General features: G+C 46.7%; 1 protein-coding gene across 1 annotated transcript; it reads left to right on the top strand.

The window, feature by feature from the left end:
* The first annotated feature begins 15,146 nt into the window (after positions 1-15,146).
* LOC123187717 (protein DETOXIFICATION 19) lies at positions 15,147-20,228 on the top strand. The gene is made up of 7 exons (XM_044599642.1): positions 15,147-17,605; positions 18,157-18,701; positions 18,802-18,888; positions 19,003-19,059; positions 19,134-19,372; positions 19,537-19,655; positions 19,803-20,228. The coding sequence occupies exons 1-7, from the start codon at positions 17,333-17,335 to the stop codon at positions 19,929-19,931; spliced, it is 1,449 nt and encodes a 482-aa protein (XP_044455577.1). The 5' UTR covers positions 15,147-17,332; the 3' UTR covers positions 19,932-20,228.
* The last annotated feature ends 1,645 nt before the right edge of the window (positions 20,229-21,873 follow it).

The following is a 21,873-nucleotide window of genomic DNA, read 5'->3' as shown; positions in this document are numbered from 1 at the left end:
TCACTAGCCGACCAGCTCTGTCATGATTAGCTGGGCCGAGGGCTTTACCTCGGTGAGTCAACCTTTACCAGCATTGCCATGCCGTCGTTTTATCGCCCATCAGGCAATGGGTGTGCAGAGCGGGTCCCAATTTTAGGAATCACCTTCCTTCGGATTGCTACAACAAATCTACCAGGTGCTATTAATCCCAGTATTTTTTGCTTGTTTGGGTTTATTTTTTCCAAGGAATTATTACTCTGGTTTGTCCGTCATATGTACACAGGTCTATCAAATGGTGGCTGCATTAACGACAGTCGCATGGTGGTTCGGTCAGTTTCTGTATATAGTCCGGCGAACGCCGCACTCGGAGCTCGGACCGACCTGCGAATTCAGGCTTTGCCACGCTTTTACCGCATCACGCCGACGCCCTGCATCGACTTGACTTCGGCGCCATGCCATATTTCTTTTATTACTCACTTTGCATAAATTATTTATTATGCAACGATTTTTTTATTATCATTATTACTATTATCTCCGGTTTGCACTATTTTTTGTGCACAGAAAAATGATCCGGGGACTTCGGCGTCACTCTGCCGGTCTGCATTGATCGTGCTATGTCACCACTTCGGCGTGTCAAGCTCTCCGCTCCGCCACCTCGGGACCGGCTTGAGGGATGGAACCTTGCCCCGCATCAAGCTCGGACCGCGTCATCATTACCGAACACATTAACCAGCTAAGTCGCTTTCATACTCAAAGCTTTAATTTCTAACTTGCGTTCGGCTCGACCAAGCATTATACTTTTTTGGAAAAAAGTTGCTTCTAAAAAATTTCCTTGTCCAAACTTTGTTTGTGACGCATAAATTCAAATACCCCGTTTACTTGGGGGCTTCCTTTATGAAGCTTTTCCTCTTGCATATGATTATACTTGTACGGCTTCGTTCCTTGTTCGTGTATTACGCCACAATATGCACCACATTGACTTAAGCGATTTGCAAGCTGGGTTGCCTCGCTCCTGTGTTTACCCCTATGTTCCCGATTGTTCGGCTAGGGAGTAAAGGGAGCACCTCTGCGATTGTCACGATCGGGTTACCCGAGCCGGACCTCAGACTGGGTGAAGCCGAAAGCTAGCGCTCTTATAGTTATTCAATGATGGTCGGCACACAACGGAACTCATGAGTACAAAAAATCTATTGCACAAGTCTCATAATAACAATGAGCAGCGAAGAAAGGTATCGGTGGGGGTACTATTTTCTTCGAAGATGCTTCTTACTCTTCGCAGTAATATAGCATAAGTTCCCTGAGCGCGCTTTGTCTGTTACAGCCTTATGGCCTGATTGCCTGGTTATTGGAAACACCGTCGATATTCTCGACCGATGGAGTACATAACACTTTTCGGTCCTTAACCGAAGAGGGAGAAGCCGACGGTCGGTTAAGACGCGTTTAAAGTTCGGTTGAACATAGATATGATATAAGTACTTCGGTACATGCAATCATTCTTCTACCCAAGTCACTTGGGGGCTCTTAAGTTTATTTGAGCCGTTTTATAATAAGTGTTCTTCTTCTCAGTCGTTGCAAAGTTCTATTATTATTATTTATCACTCCTTTTTTCGACGCGAGTGTGCGGTCACTAGCCGGGGAGCCTAATTTCTCTCTCAAAGCCGCTAGAGTTTAGTTTGCTAAACTGGCCTAATGAGAAGTACTCCGCCCTCGGGATAGGAGGTTGAAGCCGTAGGCTGACCCGCTCGAAGTCTTGAGATAGGATGTGTCATGTTAAAGGACGACAGAAGCACTTCTTTTTTCTAAGACCAATTTTCGGATTGGCACCGAACACTTGATCTTGTTCGGACGTCATGTTTTTACTGACGTTTCTTGGTTTTCCAAGCTTTTTGGCACTTTTAAACTATTTGTGCTTTTCCAGCATTAGTCTCGCAGTGCAACGCCGGACACCTTTAGGGATTCGGCAAAAACATTCTCAGATATTGCTATATATGCATCGGTTTCGAATTGTGTCTTCGGTCAATAGTTGGGTTGCCCGGCTCCTGCACTTGCTTCCTACGTTCCGTTTTGTTCGGCTAGGCGTGCAAAGGGAGAACCACTGCGATTGTGCTTCCAGCTCACATGGTTAAGCACCTTAGTGGAGAAAGCCGAAAACTGACTGTCACAATAAGCGTAAACTGGTCAGCGATCCGATGACTATGACGGGCCATTCATAACATTGGCCGAAGTGTTTACGGCTTGACCTCGACTGTCGCCGAACACTACCGGGGGCTATTAACTGGCCTCCCAAACTAAATCCTCGATATTTTGCTCTTACATTCGAGCTGAGGTTTCATGATCATGCTTAGCATGACAACCCAAAGAAAGGAACCGATAGCGGGACTATTTTCTTTGGAATACATTTCTTCTGTTAAACAGTAATATAACATATCTCTCTGCGTACCTTTGTTTATAAAACCGTGTGGCCAGATTGCCTTGTTTGTCGTAAATCTTTGCCCTCATAAAGGCTTTATAAAGTAGGACAAACACTCCTCGGCTACTGGCCAAGGAGGTGGAAGCCGATGGTCGGTCAACAAAGTTTTGTACAATGCGGATCCGAGCATTAATGACGTAAAGTACTTGGATACATAGAGTCATTACACATAATTTGTGATTTTACTATGGATATTGATCCTTAATTCGGCCACCCGTGCCCGCATTAAGGCTCGGGGGCTACTGGGCTTCGGGCTTATTATTTACAAATATTAAAGGGGCACATCGATCCCCTGATCTGGTGTTGCCACCCGACCAGTGTCTCGGGGGCTACTGCATTGCTTGTCCAATGCAGAAAATTTTATGTGCAATATAGTTTCCGAGGAGATTTTGATCCTCAGGTTGGTCGGCCGCACCCAACCTGAGTCTTGAGGACTGAGCATGCCGCTTTTGTGTCCCGAAGTATTCTGCCGAGCTAGGACTTGATCCTCAGGCCGATTTTGCAAATAAACCTGAGTCTCAGCAGCTACTGGGATCAACGGTCTTATGTCATCCTTCATGTGCATCTCGGGTTTTAGACCGATACACACCTTGAGGGCTACTAGCTATATATCTCGACAGAGAATAAATTGCACCAATAAAAAATATTGACAAAAAACGGCCCATAGTCGGGGTGGTGCACCACCTCGGAAGCAGTCCGGCATAAAGCTCGGGCGCTAGTGGCTGGCTCCATAGAGGGCATTTCCGGCATTAAGCTCGGCTAAATTCCTTCAACTTTTTTGAACCAAGGTGATATGACACCTCGGATATAGTCCGACGTTGCAGCTCGGATATATTTCGGCGTTGGAGCTCGGATATACAGTCCGGCGTTGGAGCTCGGATACATAGTCCGGCGTTGGAGCTCGGATACATTCCGGCGCTAGAGCTGGGAAGCGGTCCGGTGTTGGTGCTCGGCTGCAAAAGATACCTCGAATGCAGTCCGGCATTGGAGCTCGGACGCAAGAGGACCCTGCCTCCCGGGAACAACCTCAAACCCGAGGTGTGGCATAAAAATAAACAAGGCATTGATAAAGGCCGGAAACTTAAAGGGGCTCCTCGGATACCCGACGTGTAAACTCGTTGAATGCATTTCGGCGATCCTCAAGATCGAAGATAAAGAAGATTTATTGAATCAGTTTTCAAGACCGGCAACCGAAGATGAAGAACAGTTCGGAAGAATCGAGGAGCGTACCTAACTTGAAGACCGGTTCAGGGGGCTACTGACGGTGTCCTGGACTAGGGGGTACTCACCACGTCGTCTCCCGATCTATTAGATTGGGCCGAGGACCCCCGTGGCCGTATACTCATGTGCCAGTTCGGACAGCTACCGCATACAAGGAAGATTCCACAAGACTTGGCGATCAAGACAAGGACTTCTCCCCACCGGCGTATTCGGCTAGGACTCTTGTTATCCTAGGCCTCCGGTGCATTATCTAAACCGAGGCCAGGCTAGTCGATAGATATACAACACACAACAACAATCATACCATAGGCTAGCTTCTAGGGTTTAGCCTCCTTGATCTCGTGGTAGATCTACTCTTGTACTACCCATATTATCAATATTAATCAAGCAGGACGTAGGGTTTTACCTCCATCAAGAGGGCCTGAACCTGGGTAAAACATCGTGTTCCCTGCCTCCTGTTACCATCCGGCCTAGACGCACAGTTCGGGACCCACTACCCGAGATCCGCCGGTTTTGACACCGACAACGGGCGTGATGCGGGAGGAAAGCATGCGAGCAAGGGATCGCGGGTAGACACAGGAGCTGCGGGCTGCCTCGTCACTTCCTCTAGGAGGCGATCGACGAAGGCAGCGGGACGGGTGAGCGGGCAGCAAGGAGTGGCAGACCTCCGGATCTGGCCGGGCGACGGTAGTGAAAGGCACGAGGGGCCCTGCGTGCGGCCGAGGTGCAGGAGAGGTCCGGCAGCACGGGACCTCGAGGGAACCGGACGCGAGGCTCCTGTGGCGGCGAACGGCTGCAGCAAGTCGTCAGGGTCGCGCGTAGGGTGGCCTTCGGGAGTGATGCAGGGGTTGCATGCGCGCAAGGAGAGGAGCCCTGCAGAGTTGGAGGGTTCACCGGCGCTGGGAGCAGGTCCATGGCGAGGACTCGAGGGAGAGGGGCGGCGCAAGGTGAGGAGAAGTGGAACGTGTTGGGTTTCGTAGTAATTTCAAAAAATTTCCTACGCACACGCAAGATCATGGTGATGCATAGCAACGAGAGGGGGAGAGTGTGATCTACGTACCCTTGTAGATCGACAACGGAAGCGTTAACTTGGTTGATGTAGTTGTACGTCTTCACGGCCCGACCGATCAAGCACCGAAACTACGGCACCTCCGAGTTCTAGCACACGTTCAGCTCGATGACGATCCCCGGACTCCGATCCAGCAAAGTGTCGGGGAAGAGTTCCGTCAGCACGACGGCGTGGTGACGATCTTGATGTACTACTATCGCAGGGCTTCGCCTAAGCACCGCTGCAATATTATCGAGGACTATGGTGGAAGGGGGCACCGCACACGGCTAAGAATATGATCACGTGGATCAACTTGTGTCTCTAGGGGGTGCCCCTGCCTCCGTATATAAAGGTTCAAGGGAGGGGGCCGGCCGGCCAGGAGAGGCGCGCCAGGAGGAGTCCTACTCCCTCTGGGAGTAGGACTCCCCCCTTTCCTAGTTGGAATAGGATTCGTGGAGGGGGGGGGGAAGAGGAGAGAGAGGAGGAAGGGGGGTCGGCCCCCTCTCCTTGTCCAATTCGGACCAAGGGGGGAGGGGCGCGCGGCCCATCTCAGGCCACCTCTCCTCTCTTCCACTAAGGCCCACTAAGGCCCATATACCTCTCGGGGGGTTCCGGTAACCTCCCGGTACTCCGGTAAAATCCCGATTTCACCCGGAACACTTCTGATATCCAAACATAGGCTTCCAATATATCAATCTTTATGTCTCGACCATTTCGAGACTCCTCGTCATGTCCGTGATCACATCCGGGACTCCGAACAACATTTGGTACATCAAAATGCATAAACTCATAATATAACTGTCATCGTAACCTTAAGCGTGCGGACCCTACGGGTTCGAGAACAATGTAGACATGACCGAGACACGTCTCCGGTCAATAACCAATAGCGGAACCTGGATGCTCATATTGGCTCCTACATATTCTACGAAGATCTTTTATCGGTCAGACCGCATAACAACATACGTTGTTCCCTTTGTCATCGGTATGTTACTTGCCCGAGATTCGATCGTCGGTATCCCATACCTAGTTCAATCTCGTTACCGGCAAGTCTCTTTACTCGTTCTGTAATACATCATCCCGCAACTAACTCATTAGTTGCAATGCTTGCAAGGCTTAAGTGATGTGCATTACCGAGAGGGCCCAGAGATACCTCTCCGACAATCGGAGTGACAAATCCTAATCTCGAAATACGCCAACCCAACATGTACCTTTGGAGACACCTGTAGAGCTCCTTTATAATCACCCAGTTACGTTGTGACGTTTGGTAGCACACAAAGTGTTCCTCTGGCAAACGGGAGTTGCATAATCTCATAGTCATAGGAACATGTATAAGTCATGAAGAAAGCAATAGCAACATACTAAACGATCGGGTGCTAAGCTAATGGAATGGGTCATGTCAATCAGATCATTCAACTAATGATGTGATCCCGTTAATCAAATAACAACTCTTTGTCCATGGTTAGGAAACATAACCATCTTTGATTAACGAGCTAGTCAAGTAGAGGCATACTAGTGACACTCTGTTTGTCTATGTATTCACACATGTATTATGTTTCCGGTTAATACAATTCTAGCATGAATAATAAACTTTTATCATGATATAAGGAAATAAATAATAACTTTATTATTGCCTCTAGGGCATATTTCCTTCAGTCTCCCACTTGCACTAGAGTCAATAATCTAGATTACACAGTAATGATTCTAACACCCATGGAGCCTTGGTGCTGATCATGTTTTGCTCGTGGAAGAGGCTTAGTCAACGGGTCTGCAACATTCAGATCCGTATGTATCTTGCAAATCTCTATGTCTCCCACCTGGACTAGATCCCGGATGGAATTGAAGCGTCTCTTGATGTGCTTGGTTCTCTTGTGAAATCTGGATTCCTTCGCCAAGGCAATTGCACCAGTATTGTCACAAAAGATTTTCATTGGACCCGATGCACTAGGTATGACACCTAGATCGGATATGAACTCCTTCATCCAGACTCCTTCATTCGCTGCTTCCGAAGCAGCTATGTATTCCGCTTCACACGTAGATCCCGCCACGACGCTCTGTTTAGAACTGCACCAACTGACAGCTCCACCGTTTAATGTAAACACGTATCCGGTTTGCGATTTAGAATCGTCCGGATCAGTGTCAAAGCTTGCATCAACGTAACCGTTTACGATTAGCTCTTTGTCACCTCCATATACGAGAAACATATCCTTAGTCCTTTTCAGGTACTTCAGGATGTTCTTGACCGCTGTCCAGTGATCCACTCCTGGATTACTTTGGTACCTCCCTGCTAGACTTATAGCAAGGCACACATCAGGTCTGGTACACAGCATTGCATACATGATAGAGCCTATGGCTGAAGCATAGGGAACATCTTTCATTTTCTCTCTATCTTCTGCAGTGGTCGGGCATTGAGTCTGACTCAACTTCACACCTTGTAACACAGGCAAGAACCCTTTCTTTGCTTGATCCATTTTGAACTTCTTCAAAATCTTGTCAAGGTATGTGCTTTGTGAAAGTCCAATTAAACGTCTTGATCTATCTCTATAGATCTTTATGCCTAATATGTAAGCAGCTTCACCGAGGTCTTTCATTGAAAAACTCTTATTCAAGTATCCCTTTATGCTATCCAGAAATTCTATATCATTTCCAATCAGTAATATGTCATCCACATATAATATCAGAAATGCTATAGAGCTCCCACTCACTTTCTTGTAAATACAGGCTTCTCCAAAAGTCTGTATAAAACCAAATGCTTTGATCACACTATCAAAGCGTTTATTCCAACTCCGAGAGGCTTGCACCAGTCCATAAATGGATCGCTGGAGCTTGCACACTTTGTTAGCTCCCTTTGGATCGACAAAACCTTCCGGTTGCATCATATACAACTCTTCTTCCAGAAATCCATTCAGGAATGCAGTTTTGACATCCATCTGCCAAATTTCATAATCATAAAATGCGGCAATTGCTAACATGATTCGGACAGACTTAAGCATCGCTACGGGTGAGAAGGTCTCATCGTAGTCAATCCCTTGAACTTGCCGAAACCCTTTTGCGACAAGTCGAGCTTTGTAGACAGTAATATTACCGTCAGCGTCAGTCTTCTTCTTGAAGATCCATTTATTCTCAATTGCTTGCCGATCATTGGGCAAGTCAACCAAAGTCCATACTTTGTTCTCATACATGGATCCCATCTCAGATTTCATGGCTTCAAGCCATTTTGCGGAATCTGGGCTCACCATCGCTTCTTCATAGTTCGTAGGTTCATCATGATCTAGTAGCATGACTTCCAGAACAGGATTACCGTACCACTCTGGTGCGGATCTCACTCTGGTTGATCTACGAGGTTCAGTAGTATCTTGTTCTGAAGTTTCATGATCATTATCATTAGCTTCCTCACTAATTGGTGTAGGTGTCACAGAAACAGTTTTCTGTGATGCACTACTTTCCAATAAGGGAGCAGGTACAGTTACCTCGTCAAGTTCTACTTTCCTCCCACTCACTTCTTTCGAGAGAAACTCCTTCTCCAGAAAGTTTCCGAACTTAGCAACAAAAGTCTTGCCTTCGGATATGTGATAGAAGGTGTATCCAATAGTCTCCTTTGGATATCCTATGAAGACACATTTCTCCGATTTGGGTTCGAGCTTATCAGGTTGAAGCTTTTTCACATAAGCATCGCAGCCCCAAACTTTCAGAAACGACAACTTTGGTTTCTTGCCAAACCATAGTTCATAAGGCGTCGTCTCAACGGATTTTGATGGTGCCCTATTTAACGTGAATGCGGCCGTCTCCAAAGCATAACCCCAAAACGATAGCGGTAAATCAGTAAGAGACATCATAGATCGCACCATATCTAGTAAAGTACGATTACGACGTTCGGACACACCATTACGCTGTGGTGTTCCGGGTGGCGTGAGTTGCGAAACTATTCCGCATTGTTTCAAATGTACACCAAACTCGTAACTCAAATATTCTCCTCCACGATCAGATCGTAGAAACTTTATTTTCTTGTTACGATGATTTTCAACTTCACTCTAAAATTCTTTGAACTTTTCAAACGTTTTAGACTTATGTTTCATTAAGTAGATATACCCATATCTGCTTAAGTCATCTATGAAGGTGAGAAAATAACGATATCCGCCACGAGCCTCAATATTCATCGGACCACATACATCTGTATGTATGATTTCCAACAAATCTGTTGCTCTCTCCATAGTACCGGAGAACGGCGTTTTAGTCATCTTGCCCATGAGGCACGGTTTCGCAAGTACCAAGTGATTCATAATCAAGTGGTTCCAAAAGTTCATCAGTATGGAGTTTCTTCATGCGCTTTACACCGATATGACATAAATGGCAGTGCCACAAATAGGTTGCACTATCGTTATCAACTCTGCATCTTTTGGCTTCAACATTATGAATATGTGTGTTACTACTATCGAGATTCAATAAGAATAGACCACTCTTCAAGGGTGCATGACCATAAAAGATATTACTCATATAAATAGAACAACCATTATTCTCTGATTTAAATGAATAACCGTCTCGCATCAAACAAGATCCAGATATAATGTTCATGCTTAACGCTGGCACCAAATAACAATTATTTAGGTCTAATATTAATCCCGAAGGTAGATGTAGAGGTAGCGTGCCGACTGCGATCACATCGACTTTGGAACCGTTTCCCACGCGCATCGTCACCTCGTCCTTAGCCAATCTTCGCTTAATCCGTAGTCCCTGTTTCGAGTTGCAAATATTAGCAACAGAACCAGTATCAAATACCCAGGTGCTACTGCGAGCATTAGTAAGGTACACATCAATAACATGTATATCACATATACCTTTGTTCACCTTGCCATCCTTCTTATCCGCCAAATACTTGGGGCAGTTCCGCTTCCAGTGACCAGTCTGCTTGCAGTAGAAGCACTCAGTTTCAGGCTTAGGTCCAGACTTGGGTTTCTTCTCTTGAGCAGCAACTTGCTTGCTGTTCTTCTTGAAGTTCCCTTCTTCTTCCCTTTGCCCTTTTTCTTGAAACTAGTGGTCTTGTTGACCATCAACACTTGATGCTCCTTTTTGATTTCTACCTCCGCAGCTTTCAGCATTGCGAAGAGCTCGGGAATAGTCTTATTCATCCCTTGCATATTATAGTTCATCACGAAGCTCTTGTAGCTTGGTGGCAGTGATTGGAGAATTCTGTCAATGACGCAATCATCTGGAAGATTAACTCCCATTTGAATCAAGTGATTATTATACCCAGACATTTTGAGTATATGCTCACTGACAGAACTGTTCTCCTCCATCTTGCAGCTATAGAACTTATTGGAGACTTCATATCTCTCAATCCGGGCATTTGCTTGAAATATTAACTTCAACTCCTGGAACATCTCATATGCTCCATGACGTTCAAAACGTCGTTGAAGTCCCGGTTCTAAGCCGTAAAGCATGGCACACTGAACTATCGAGTAGTCATCAGCTTTGCTCTGCCAGACGTTCACAACATCTGGTGTTGCTCCAGCAGCAGGCCTGGCACCCAGCGGTGCTTCCAGGACGTAATTCTTCTGTGCAGCAATGAGGATAATCCTCAAGTTACGGACCCAGTCCGTGTAATTGCTACCATCATCTTTCAACTTTGCTTTCTCAAGGAACGCATTAAAATTCAACGGAACAACAGCACGGGCCATTTATCTACAATCATACATAAACAAGCAAGATACTATCAGGTACTAAGTTCATGATAAATTTAGGTTCAATTAATCATATTACTTAAAGAACTCCCACTTAGATAGACATCCCTCTAATCCTCTAAGTGATTACGTGATCCAAATCAACTAAACCATGTCCGATCATCACGTGAGATGGAGTAGTTTCATTGGTGAACATCACTATGTTGATCATATCTACTATATGATTCACGCTCGACCTTTCGGTCTCCGTGTTCCGAGGCCATATCTGTATATGCTTGGCTCGTCAAGTATAACCTGAGTATTCCGCGTGTGCAACTGTTTTGCACCCGTTGTATTTGAACGTAGAGCCTATCACACCCGATCATCACGTGGTGTCTCAGCACGAAGAACTTTCGCAACGGTGCATACTCAGGGAGAACACTTCTTGATAATTTAGTGAGAGATCATCTTATAATGCTACCGTCAATCAAAGCAAGATAAGATGCATAAAAGATAAACATCACATGCAATCAATATAAGTGATATGATATGGCCATCATCATCTTGTGCTTGTGATCTCCATCTCCGAAGCACCGTCATGATCACCATCGTCACCGGCGCGACACCTTGATCTCCATCGTAGCATCGTTGTCGTCTCGCCAATCTTATGCTTCCACGACTATCGCTACCGCTTAGTGATAAAGTAAAGCATTACAGCGCGATTGCATTGCATACAATAAAGCGACAACCATATGGCTCCTGCCAGTTGCCGATAACTCGGTTACAAAACATGATCATCTCATACAATAAAATTTAGCATCATGTCTTGACCATATCACATCACAACATGCCCTGCAAAAACAAGTTAGACGTCCTCTACTTTGTTGTTGCATGTTTTACGTGGCTGCTACGGGCTTAAGCAAGAACCAATCTTACCTACGCATCAAAACCACAACGATAGTTTGTCAAGTTGGTGCTGTTTTAACCTTCACAAGGACCGGGCGTAGCCACACTTGGTTCAACTAAAGTTGGAGAAACTGTCACCCGCAAGCCACCTATGTGCAAAGCACGTCGGGAGAACCGGTCTCGCGTAAGCATACGCGTAATGTCGGTCCGGGCCGCTTCGTCCAACAATACCGCCGAACCAAAGTATGACATGCTGGTAAGCAGTATGACTTATATCGCCCACAACTCACTTGTGTTCTACTCGTGCATATAACATCAACACATAAAACCTAGGCTCGGATGCCACTGTTGGGTTTCGTAGTAATTTCAAAAAATTTCCTACGCACACGCAAGATCATGGTGATGCATAGCAACGAGAGAGGGAGAGTGTGATCTACGTACCCTTGTAGATCGACAACGGAAGCGTTAACTTGGTTGATGTAGTCGTACGTCTTCACGGCCCGACCGATCAAGCACCGAAACTACGGCACCTCTGAGTTCTAGCACACGTTCAGCTCGATGACGATCCCCGGACTCCGATCCAGCAAAGTGTCGGGGAAGAGTACCGTCAGCACGACGGCGTGGTGACGATCTTGATGTACTACTATCGCAGGGCTTCGCCTAAGCACCGCTACAATATTATCGAGGACTATGGTGGAAGGGGGCAGCGCACATGGCTAAGAATATGATCACGTGGATCAACTTGTGTCTCTAGGGGTGCCCCTGCCTCCGTATATAAAGGTTCAAGGGAGGGGGGCCGGCCGGCCAGGAGAGGCGCGCCAGGAGGAGTCCTACTCCCTCTGGGAGTAGGACTCCCCCCCTTTCCTAGTTGGAATAGGATTCGTGGAGGGGGGGGGGGAGAGGAGAGAGAGGAGGAAGGGGGGCCGGCCCCCTCTCCTTGTCCAATTCGGACCAAGGGGGGAGGGGCGCGCGGCCCATCTCTGGCCACCTCTCCTCTCTTCCACTAAGGCCCACTAAGGCCCATATACCTCCCGGGGGGTTCTGGTAACCTCCCGGTACTCCGGTAAAATCCCGATTTCACCCGAAACACTTCCGATATCCAAACATAGGCTTCCAATATATCAATATTTATGTCTCGACCATTTCGAGACTCCTCGTCATGTCCGTGATCACATCCGGGACTTCGAACAACCTTCGGTACATCAAAATGCATAAACTCATAATATAACTGTCATCGTAACCTTAAGCGTGCGGACCCTACGGGTTCGAGAACAATGTAGACATGACCGAGACACGTCTCCGGTCAATAACCAATAGCGGAACCTGGATGCTCATATTGGCTCCTACATATTCTATGAAGATCTTTTATCGGTCAGACCGCATAACAACATACGTTGTTCCCTTTGTCATCGGTATGTTACTTGCCCGAGATTCGATCGTCGGTATCCCATACCTAGTTCAATCTCGTTACCGGCAAGTCTCTTTATTCGTTCTGTAATACATCATCCCGCAACTAACTCATTAGTTGCAATGCTTAAGTGATGTGCATTACCGAGAGGGCCCAGAGATACCTCTCCGACAATCGGAGTGACAAATCCTAATCTCGAAATACGCCAACCCAACATGTACCTTTGGAGACACCTGTAGAGCTCCTTTATAATCACCCAGTTACGTTGTGACGTTTGGTAGCACACAAAGTGTTCCTCTGGCAAACGGGAGTTGCATAATCTCATAGTCATAGGAACATGTATAAGTCATGAAGAAAGCAATAGCAACATACTAAATGATCGGGTGCTAAGCTAATGGAATGGGTCATGTCAATCAGATCATTCAACTAATGATGTGATCCCGTTAATCAAATAACAACTCTTTGTCCATGGTTAGGAAACATAACCATCTTTGATTAGCGAGCTAGTCAGGTAGAGGCATACTAGTGACACTCTGTTTGTCTATGTATTCACACATGTATTATGTTTCCGGTTAATACAATTCTAGCATGAATAATAAACTTTTATCATGATATAAGGAAATAAATAATAACTTTATTATTGCCTCTAGGGCATATTTCCTTCAGAACGAGTCCGGGAGGAGCTCACCGGCGCAACGCTTGCCGGGGCCAGTGGGCAACGCGAGCGGAGAGGGGCGAGGCATGGAGGATGCGGGGCGAAGGCAGGCAAGAGAGACAGGGGATCGAGGACTGGGGCACTGCGAGGGAGATCGAAGAGAGGGAAAAGGGGATTGAGCGCGGAGCGGCCATCTCCTGGCGGCGCTAGAGGGAGGACGAGGGAAGGGATCGAGCAGGGGAATCGGTAGGGTTAGAGCCGGTGCGGGCTGGCCTTAGAGGGGCAAGGAAATTGGGCCGGCCTGGAGGACTACGGGGAGGATGGGAGGCCTAGGTGGCCCGATGGCTGGTTGGGCTCCTATTTCTCTTATTTTCTATAAACAGAAAATAACAAAGAAGAAAAAGAGAAGAAAGGAAGAGTTAGGGATAGGACTTGGACATATGGATAATATTCCGGACTCGCAAAAATACGAGGAATTTGACAAAAAGGCCTGACGATTTTTAGAGGAAGAAAAATCCACACGCGTTGGATTTAACTCGACAAGTTCGAATTTCGAAACCCATTCAAATGAACTCCAAATGGGTTGAAATTATAGGAGGTGACCCTACACAATATATGTGATTTATGGGCAGATTTGGAACATTTATGGGTAAAGTAAAATTGCCACTCAATTTTACTAAAAGGCTGCAAAGGAAGAAGGGGAAGTTGAGAAGGATAAAAGGAAATTTGAAGAACGGTGCATATGTGTTTGTGGGTGATTCCAAGCAAATGGAATGGTTTAATATAGCTCCCTAAAATATTGGGAGGATATCTTATAAAGAGAAGTCACCCTTCCCTCGATTTAAATGGATTGAAGATCCACACAATTTATTTAGTTGAGATGCAAAAGATTTATGAGATGATGGCATGATGACATGATGCAATGCACGTGATGCAAAGATGAAATGCAACGGACCAAACAAATCACACGACGAAACCCGGAAACCCTGGAAGGCATCTGAAGCTCCGGTCTTGGGGCGTCACATACATCATGACAGCGTGTGTAGGCTACACAACATGTAGAGCAACAATGAGTGAAAGAATCAATCAACATGTAGAGTAAGAAGAAGCAAACTTACGATCTCCATGGTTGACGCGCGCAATGGCCGCATTGCCTCTAGGCAACCAATCGCGCCACAATACTTCATGACGGAGCTCTGGATGGTGTACCATCAATACACTAAGGACTTGACACTATGTTTATGGAGGATGATGTGCATGTCATAGGGTGCAGTGTGCTTTTGCACATGAAACGAACCATGCATGCGTTGCCAAAAGTCCCCCTTCTGCTCTTGCCTACAAAGTCCACAGATACAACCAACCAAGCATGGCACAACAATTAATCCTCCTTCGCCGAGTATCCTAACATCCTTCTTACTCAAAAACGACATGGAGTTCTAAAATAAGCTCAATGATATTTTACCAAACACCTGCCAGGCGTGGTGTCCGCCATGGACAACGTCGACAGGGGGGCAGAGGGTACCTGCATGTGAATGAATCCTGGGTGGACGGCGCCGTTGTACTAGATGAGCGGGCGCGTTGGCGGGAGTTGAGGATGTCCTGCAATGTCTGGGCGACAACCAGAGAGGTACAACGGCGACATCGGAGGAGAAGGGTGTGGATGCAACACAAGGGGAGTAGGGACGATGTGAAAGAGAATGGAACCGGGAGTGAGGATTTAAGTGGGCCGAGGGAGTTGCAGTCGTACGTGGCGGCGGTCTGGACTCCCGCAACCCCCCCCCCCCCCCCCCCAATTTGTGGGAAAAAGTACGCCCGGAGAGCCGAGCAGGCCGATACAGGAGCGTGTTGGATGATAAAATATGTCCGGACCACGCAGTCCGAACGGGTGATGTTGGTTTGACAGTCCGTGTTGGAGATGCCCTAAGGATACTGGAGTACGTTGTGTACACCAACTATGAGGAATAATTTTCTTTTTGATGGAAGCATGTTCGAAGAAAAGCAAGATGGAGATGCTTGTGAAACAGAATATCACGTCACATAGGACAAAATTTCAAATAAGTTTCATTCACCACAGAAGCAGATTCTCCAATAAAGAAAAGTACAAATTAATTTGTTGTCAAGGAAGCTAGCTAATACACAATATTACTACTAACAAGGTAGAAGAACGAATTAGTTGCATTGGACGGAAAAGTGGAAGCACGAATTAATTGCATTGGATGCAAACTTGAATAATGATGGTCAAATGTTTTGCTACCAAAGGGCATCTTCAATGTTGACTCATAAATTTGCTTCGGTATCCTTCCGCGAACAGGGAACTAGTCCGCGCACATGAATGCCGGAGCCGGTCATCCAACACTGCCCCATATATTTCAAGTCGAGTTTCGACTTAGCAGACAAAATTCATGCAAACTGGCTATTCATCAAAGTTCGGAAAGAAAATAACACAAATCATTCATACGTAGCATGCAAATAAGTCTAGTATAACTATGTCTCAAATTCGATCTACAACTAGTTTTTGAGCGGATCATGTCATCCCACATATACCGCCCCTTCAGCTTCATCCAATAGTGTGTGTACGTAAATGGTCGTCCCTCATTCATGTGGTACATCATAACACCGCATACGGGCTACACAATGTGCTGTGGCGGAGCCGGAAATCAAAGACGAGGGGGACCAAATGAGTTATGTTTTTCATAACAGAGGCCAAATCGCACCAATACATGTTTCCCCCCTTAAATATGGGGGATTACAAGCCTAAAAGTATAGGATCTTGGGGGAGCCATGGCTGCTGCCAGCCCCTCTTGTCCGTCATTGACAATGCGTAGAGTAATATTGAGTGAATGAATGATTCAATCAACAAGTTGAGGAAGGAGAAGCAAAACTCACGTTCTCCTCCTCTGCCGAGTGCAATGAGTACCTTACCTCCAGCTGAGCAACTATGTGGCAAAACTTGGTGACAATGGTTTGGATGTCGTACCATCGATGCGATAACAACCGCACAATGTGGTCATGGATGATGTGTATGTCACGGGGCACAATGTATTTTCGTGCATGAAACGATTCATGCACTTGCTGCCATAAGGTCTTTCATCTGCTCCTGCCTATGAAATCCACGGATACGGCCATCAATGCATCACACAACAACTCATCCTCCATGATCGAGTACCCCGCCATCCTTAAATCGACACGGCGTTTGAAAATAAGCTCAATGACATTTGACCGAACACCTGCCGGCGTGGTGGCCGCCATGGAGGTCGTTGACATGGTGGCGGAGTGTACCTGGGTATAATCGGCTCCAAGGGGGGTAGCGCTGTCGTAAAAGGCGAACGAGCGCATTGGTGCTGGTTGCGAATGTCCAACAATGTTTGTGTGGCGGCCGAAGAGGTATAGTGATGGCGGAGGTGGAGGATGCGGATGCAAAGCTAGGGGAGAAGTGGCGGAGTGAAAGAAAATTGGACCGAAAGGGCAGATTTAGTGGGCCTGAGGTGTCGGAGTCCAATTGTTATCTAGACTCCCGCAACCCACCCCCACTTTGTCTCCACTTTGCGGAAAGAGCGCGTCCAGACCGCCGAGCAGATCGATACAAGACTGCTTTGGATGGCTTCCATGGTCCGGACCACGGATCCAGACGTATGCGGGCGGTTTGATGGTCAGCGTTGCTAGGAAGAATTTATTTTCTATATTTGTTTGTTGGAAGCAATCACGACTTAAAAAAACGAAAATAGAGTTTTTAACGTATTTATTATGGGAATCATCAGTTTCTATATTTATCATGGCAGCAAATCATGACTTACCAAAAACAACAGAAAATGGAGATGCGTAATTTTTGGAAAGCAGTTTTCAATTTGGATTGCTATCTCGCGCTGGCCGGTACCGGCCCGCTCACCCGCTGCTAGCCTGCTACCCGCTAATCTCCAGTCCACATCGCCATCGGCGCCCCACACCCACGAAACTAGCCGAGCTCTTCTCCCCGCTCGTGCGGCGGGCCGACATGTCCTCGGCAACGCCGCCCGGTGCGTGCGAGCCCGCCGACGGCAAGGGCGGCGAGGCGAGGCCCCGCTCGCCGGCGTGGTTACGCCGCTTGATCGACACGGAGGAGGCATGGGCGCAGCTGCGGTTCGCGGCGCCGATGGTCCTGACCAACATGTCCTACTACGGCATCCCGCTGGTGTCCGTGATGTTCTCCGGCCACCTCGGCAACGTCCGCCTCGCCGGCGCCACGCTCGGCAACTCCTGGGCCACCGTCACCGGCTACGCCTTCGTCGTACGTACCCTGCTCTGCCTGCTACCACACACTCTTTTTTCTTCTGATAATTTGCTACTACACACTCTTTTTTCTTTCGATAATTTGCTACCACACACTCTTGATTTGTTGGGTTAATCTTGGTTTGTCGAAGTTCGATTAGGCGCGTATTAATTAATTGGACCTCTTCAGACGCTGTGTGATCGATGATACATCTGTCGTTCGATTAGTCGCCTTGGTAGTTCTTCTGCCAAAATTTTGAGATGGAGTAAGCTGCCTGAAACTGAAGGCTGAAAGTACATTTCAGCCAGCCGATTTCAAAAGCTCCGAGGTGAAAACCGGGACACCGCGATGAAAAAACTAGAGTACATATGTAAATATAGAAAAAACTAGAGTACAACACAATGGAAGAAGGTGACTTGCATTAAAAACAATTCAGGCGACTTACAAATAGACTGTCCCAATAAGTCCATAACTTGTTCTGCAGATGAACATTGTCGCATTGCATCCTCATTAACTCCTAAAATCCAACAAAGTAGTAACTCACATGCAAAAAATGATGATCATTTCAGACCGGTATGAGTGGCGCCCTGGAGACGCTATGCGGGCAGGCCTGCGGCGCCCAACTATACCGCATGCTAGGACTGTACCTGCAGTCGTCGCTCATCATGTCGGCGGTGGTGTCCGTGGTCATCGCCGTCATCTGGCTGTTCACGGAGCCGCTGCTTCTGTGCCTGCATCAGGAGCCGGAGGTGTCCCGCGCCGCCGCGGTGTTCATTCGGTACCAGATCCCCGGCCTGTTCGCCTTCTCCTTCCTGCAGTGCCTCCTGCGTTACCTGCAGACGCAGTCGGTCGTCGTGCCGCTCGTCGTCTGCTCCGTGGTGCCGTTCGCGCTCCACGTCCCGCTGAACCACCTGCTGGTGAACGTGCTCGGCCTTGGCCTCGCCGGCGCGTCTGCCGCCATCTCTGCCACCTTCTGGTTCTCCTGCCTGATGCTGCTTGGGTACGTGATGTGGTCCAAGAAGTTTGGCGAGACGTGGAAGGGCTTCTCCGCCGACGCGTTCAACTACGTGCTGCCGACGATCAAGCTCGCTGCGCCCTCCGCCGTCATGGTTTGGTCAGTCCATATATGATCATACACAATATTATTGTCAACCACGCGTGCTACACCATTTTCATTTCCCATTATTGATTCTGTGTTTGTTGAGTGCATGCAGCTTGGAGTACTGGGCGTTTGAGCTTCTGGTTCTTATCGCGGGCTTGCTACCGAATTCCACAGTGAGCACGTCACTGATCGCCATGTGGTACGTTCATTCTTCAGTACTGTCCGATGGGGCTTCAGAAGCATTGTTCCATCATGTTATCCGTAGGCCATGACCCATGATTCATGAACGAATGGACTTGACTTCTAAATGCAGCTCGAGCACGGAGGCGATTGCCTACATGATCACCTACGGATTCAGTGCCGCCGTAAGGTATGCATGATCTCAAGTTCTTTCTTTGTCTCTGTGAGCACGACCTGTTATTTCATTGTTTGCACCTTTTCCAGCACCCGGGTGTCGAATGAGATCGGAGCCGGGAACGTGGACATGGCGAAGAATGCAGTCGCGGTGACGCTGAAGCTGTCGGTGTTCCTCGCTTTCTCCTTCGTCCTGCTGCTGGGCTTCGGCCACGGCCTTTGGGCGAGGCTCTTCAGCAGGAGCGAGGTGATCGGGTCAGAATTCGCGGCCATCACCCCGCTCGTGATGGCATCGATCGTGCTCGACTCCGCGCAGGGCGTGCTGTCAGGTGAGAAAGATCCATCAGCTAACTACCTAAACCAATCTTCAAGAATCACTTACCTGCACTGAACAGATAATTTCATGGCACGGATACGAATTCATGGATTGGAATGCCACTGTTGGCGCTACACAATTCGGCAAATTGACGAATGAATTGGTGTGTGACGACAGGGGTGGCGAGGGGCTGTGGATGGCAGCACCTGGCGGCGATAACGAACCTTGTGGCGTTCTACTTCATCGGCATGCCGTTGGCCATCCTCTTTGCCTTCAAGCTCAACTTCTACACCAAGGTACTTCCTTTGTCCAGAATTAGTTGTCCTCAAACGGATGTGTCTAGACGGGTAAATTGACGGAATGTGGTATAGCAAGCAGCTCGAACTCCATTCTGAAACATAATGAGCTGGCCGGAGCACTGAACAGATGCACATTTTTTACAGGGTTTATGGTCGGGTCTGATCTGCGGGCTGACTTGCCAAACCATCACTCTGGTGGTGATCACCGCCCGCACGAAATGGGCCAAGATCGCGGATGCGATGCAGCAAGAGAAGGCCAACTATGTCGCTTGATCGATAATATTGAGTGTGGCTAGCACATGTATGTACGGGGTTTTGTGAGATGGCCAGAGGGTGCGATGCTTGAGCTGTTGTTTAGCCTTATGAAGTAAGCTATAGCTTTTTTGACCGTGTACTTCGAGGGATTTATGTCTCCGAAAGATCGAACTTGTAATGGCAATTAACCAGAGAGTATACAGGAGAAGTGTACATACCGGGACGTGGATGTTCCATCCTCCCAACCGCACCCATGGATGTTCATATTTCCAAGGTCGTGAAATATGTCGTGCTGGCTGCGCAGCCTTGCCAATACCAGGACATCTTCATGCCGGATAATGAGAATATCAACTCTGAAGCTCAACTTGTAGTTGATCCAGGAAAGCACAACATGGGTATCGAGAGTGAGGTGCATTCAGCTCAACGAAAAAATTCTCCGTTTTTCAATGCATCTAATATAGTGCACACTAATTCATGTTTTTACAGCCTGAATAAGAGAGGAGGCAATAGAAATATTCATTCCCATGGTCGCTAACAAATAGTAGCTTATGGGTTCCTTAAAAAGCAGGCACGAATTAAACCCATAGATAATCATTTTTAATGCCCAATTGCCTCATTATTTAGTCAAGCTCCGCCAACTGCTTAACAGTATCGAATTTGTCTAAACTTATGCCAGCATGATAAAATGCTTTGTGTTGAAATTGCTTTCGATGATGGCCCATAATACTTCAGAGCCACAACAGCCGAACAAGCAAGGGCATGATGGCATAAACATTTACAATGAGGTCTGCTTCGCTGTTAACTCTGGAAATGATAATCGATATAACTACTGGTAATCATCGAGCATGTTCATACATTTATGCCTAGATCTCAATAACACAAGAAGTCATTGGCCATGGAAAATGTTTCTAATATGATGTCTATATTGCGCTTGAGGCAACTCAACGATGTCTATGAATTAGATTTCTGTTCTTTTTATAGGAATATGTTTTTAAATTTTTTTGACAATCCTTCTTTTGCTCTGTTGGGTTACAAAGAAATTTTTATTTTAGTTTCATCATTTTTTTTTCCGGAAAATGTGCCTACTCGGCTTCAAAGAAGAAAAACCGATTGATTACTTCTTTTCTTTTCTTTGGAGAATATGACTATATGGGGGACAATATTGTTTATTAATCGTAATATCTGGATTGATAAATGGAGTTGTTTCTCCAATGATCTTCACTATTTTGCATTTCAACAGAGTCGTGACGAAACTGTGTAGAAATAAACAAGGGAGGGAGAAGGCAAAGATGTCCAAAGTAAAGGACACATGCGGTATTTGTTGTAGATTCTTATGAAATCTTGTGAACTCATACACAGTGAATCCACGAAAAATGGAAATTATAATCACAGTGGTAATCCAGTTGACGAGTTGGATGACCTTTGGAAGGACATGTCGGTTGAACTGGCATGTTGGAAGGTATCTGTATACTTGGCAATTGTCTTTATATATCTTCCCTTTATTTGCTACTTATATCAAATTAGATCTCAATATGTCATGATGGATTACCTCATGTGCCTAGCTCCCTTGATAATGGTTTTCATGCCTGCAGTAATGAAATGGTTCTTGGCAAATACTCCCCATAGAATAGAACATTTGTAGTACATGCCTATAGTTGAGCACCATTTCTTCCCCTACTTGGTGTATCAAAACATATAATGTGAATGTTGTCTCCACATAATGCCCGAGGTCACTTACGTGACACTATTTTGCAATTTATTACTCAGCACACAATCTTACTGGTTGTTCTGGAAACAGCCAGTTCTGAAATTGCATCAAATCCTTTTACGTTTTCAAACACATATTTTGATGCCCTACCATCATCATACTACTGTTTTTCTTAATTGTGTTCCTTTACACATTTGCTCTGTATTCTTGTTTATCATTACTTCCCTTTTTTTGCTGGGGTCACTACTTGTT

The sequence above is a fragment of the Triticum aestivum genome, chromosome 2A (genome assembly GCF_018294505.1).
Source record: "Triticum aestivum cultivar Chinese Spring chromosome 2A, IWGSC CS RefSeq v2.1, whole genome shotgun sequence".
Classification (NCBI taxonomy): Eukaryota; Viridiplantae; Streptophyta; class Magnoliopsida; order Poales; family Poaceae; genus Triticum; species Triticum aestivum.
Note: the sequence above shows the minus strand (reverse complement) of the source record. Positions and strands in the feature narration are given on the sequence as shown.

Coding starts and splice junctions, on each gene's coding strand:
- LOC123187717 (XM_044599642.1), top strand. CDS start 17,333: ATGTCCTCGGCAACGCCGCCCGGTGCGTGCGAGCCCGCCGACGGCAAG. Junction 18,702..18,801: donor CCCTCCGCCGTCATGGTTTG/GTCAGTCCATAT, acceptor GAGTGCATGCAG/CTTGGAGTACTGGGCGTTTG. Junction 19,656..19,802: donor AGCTCAACTTCTACACCAAG/GTACTTCCTTTG, acceptor CATTTTTTACAG/GGTTTATGGTCGGGTCTGAT.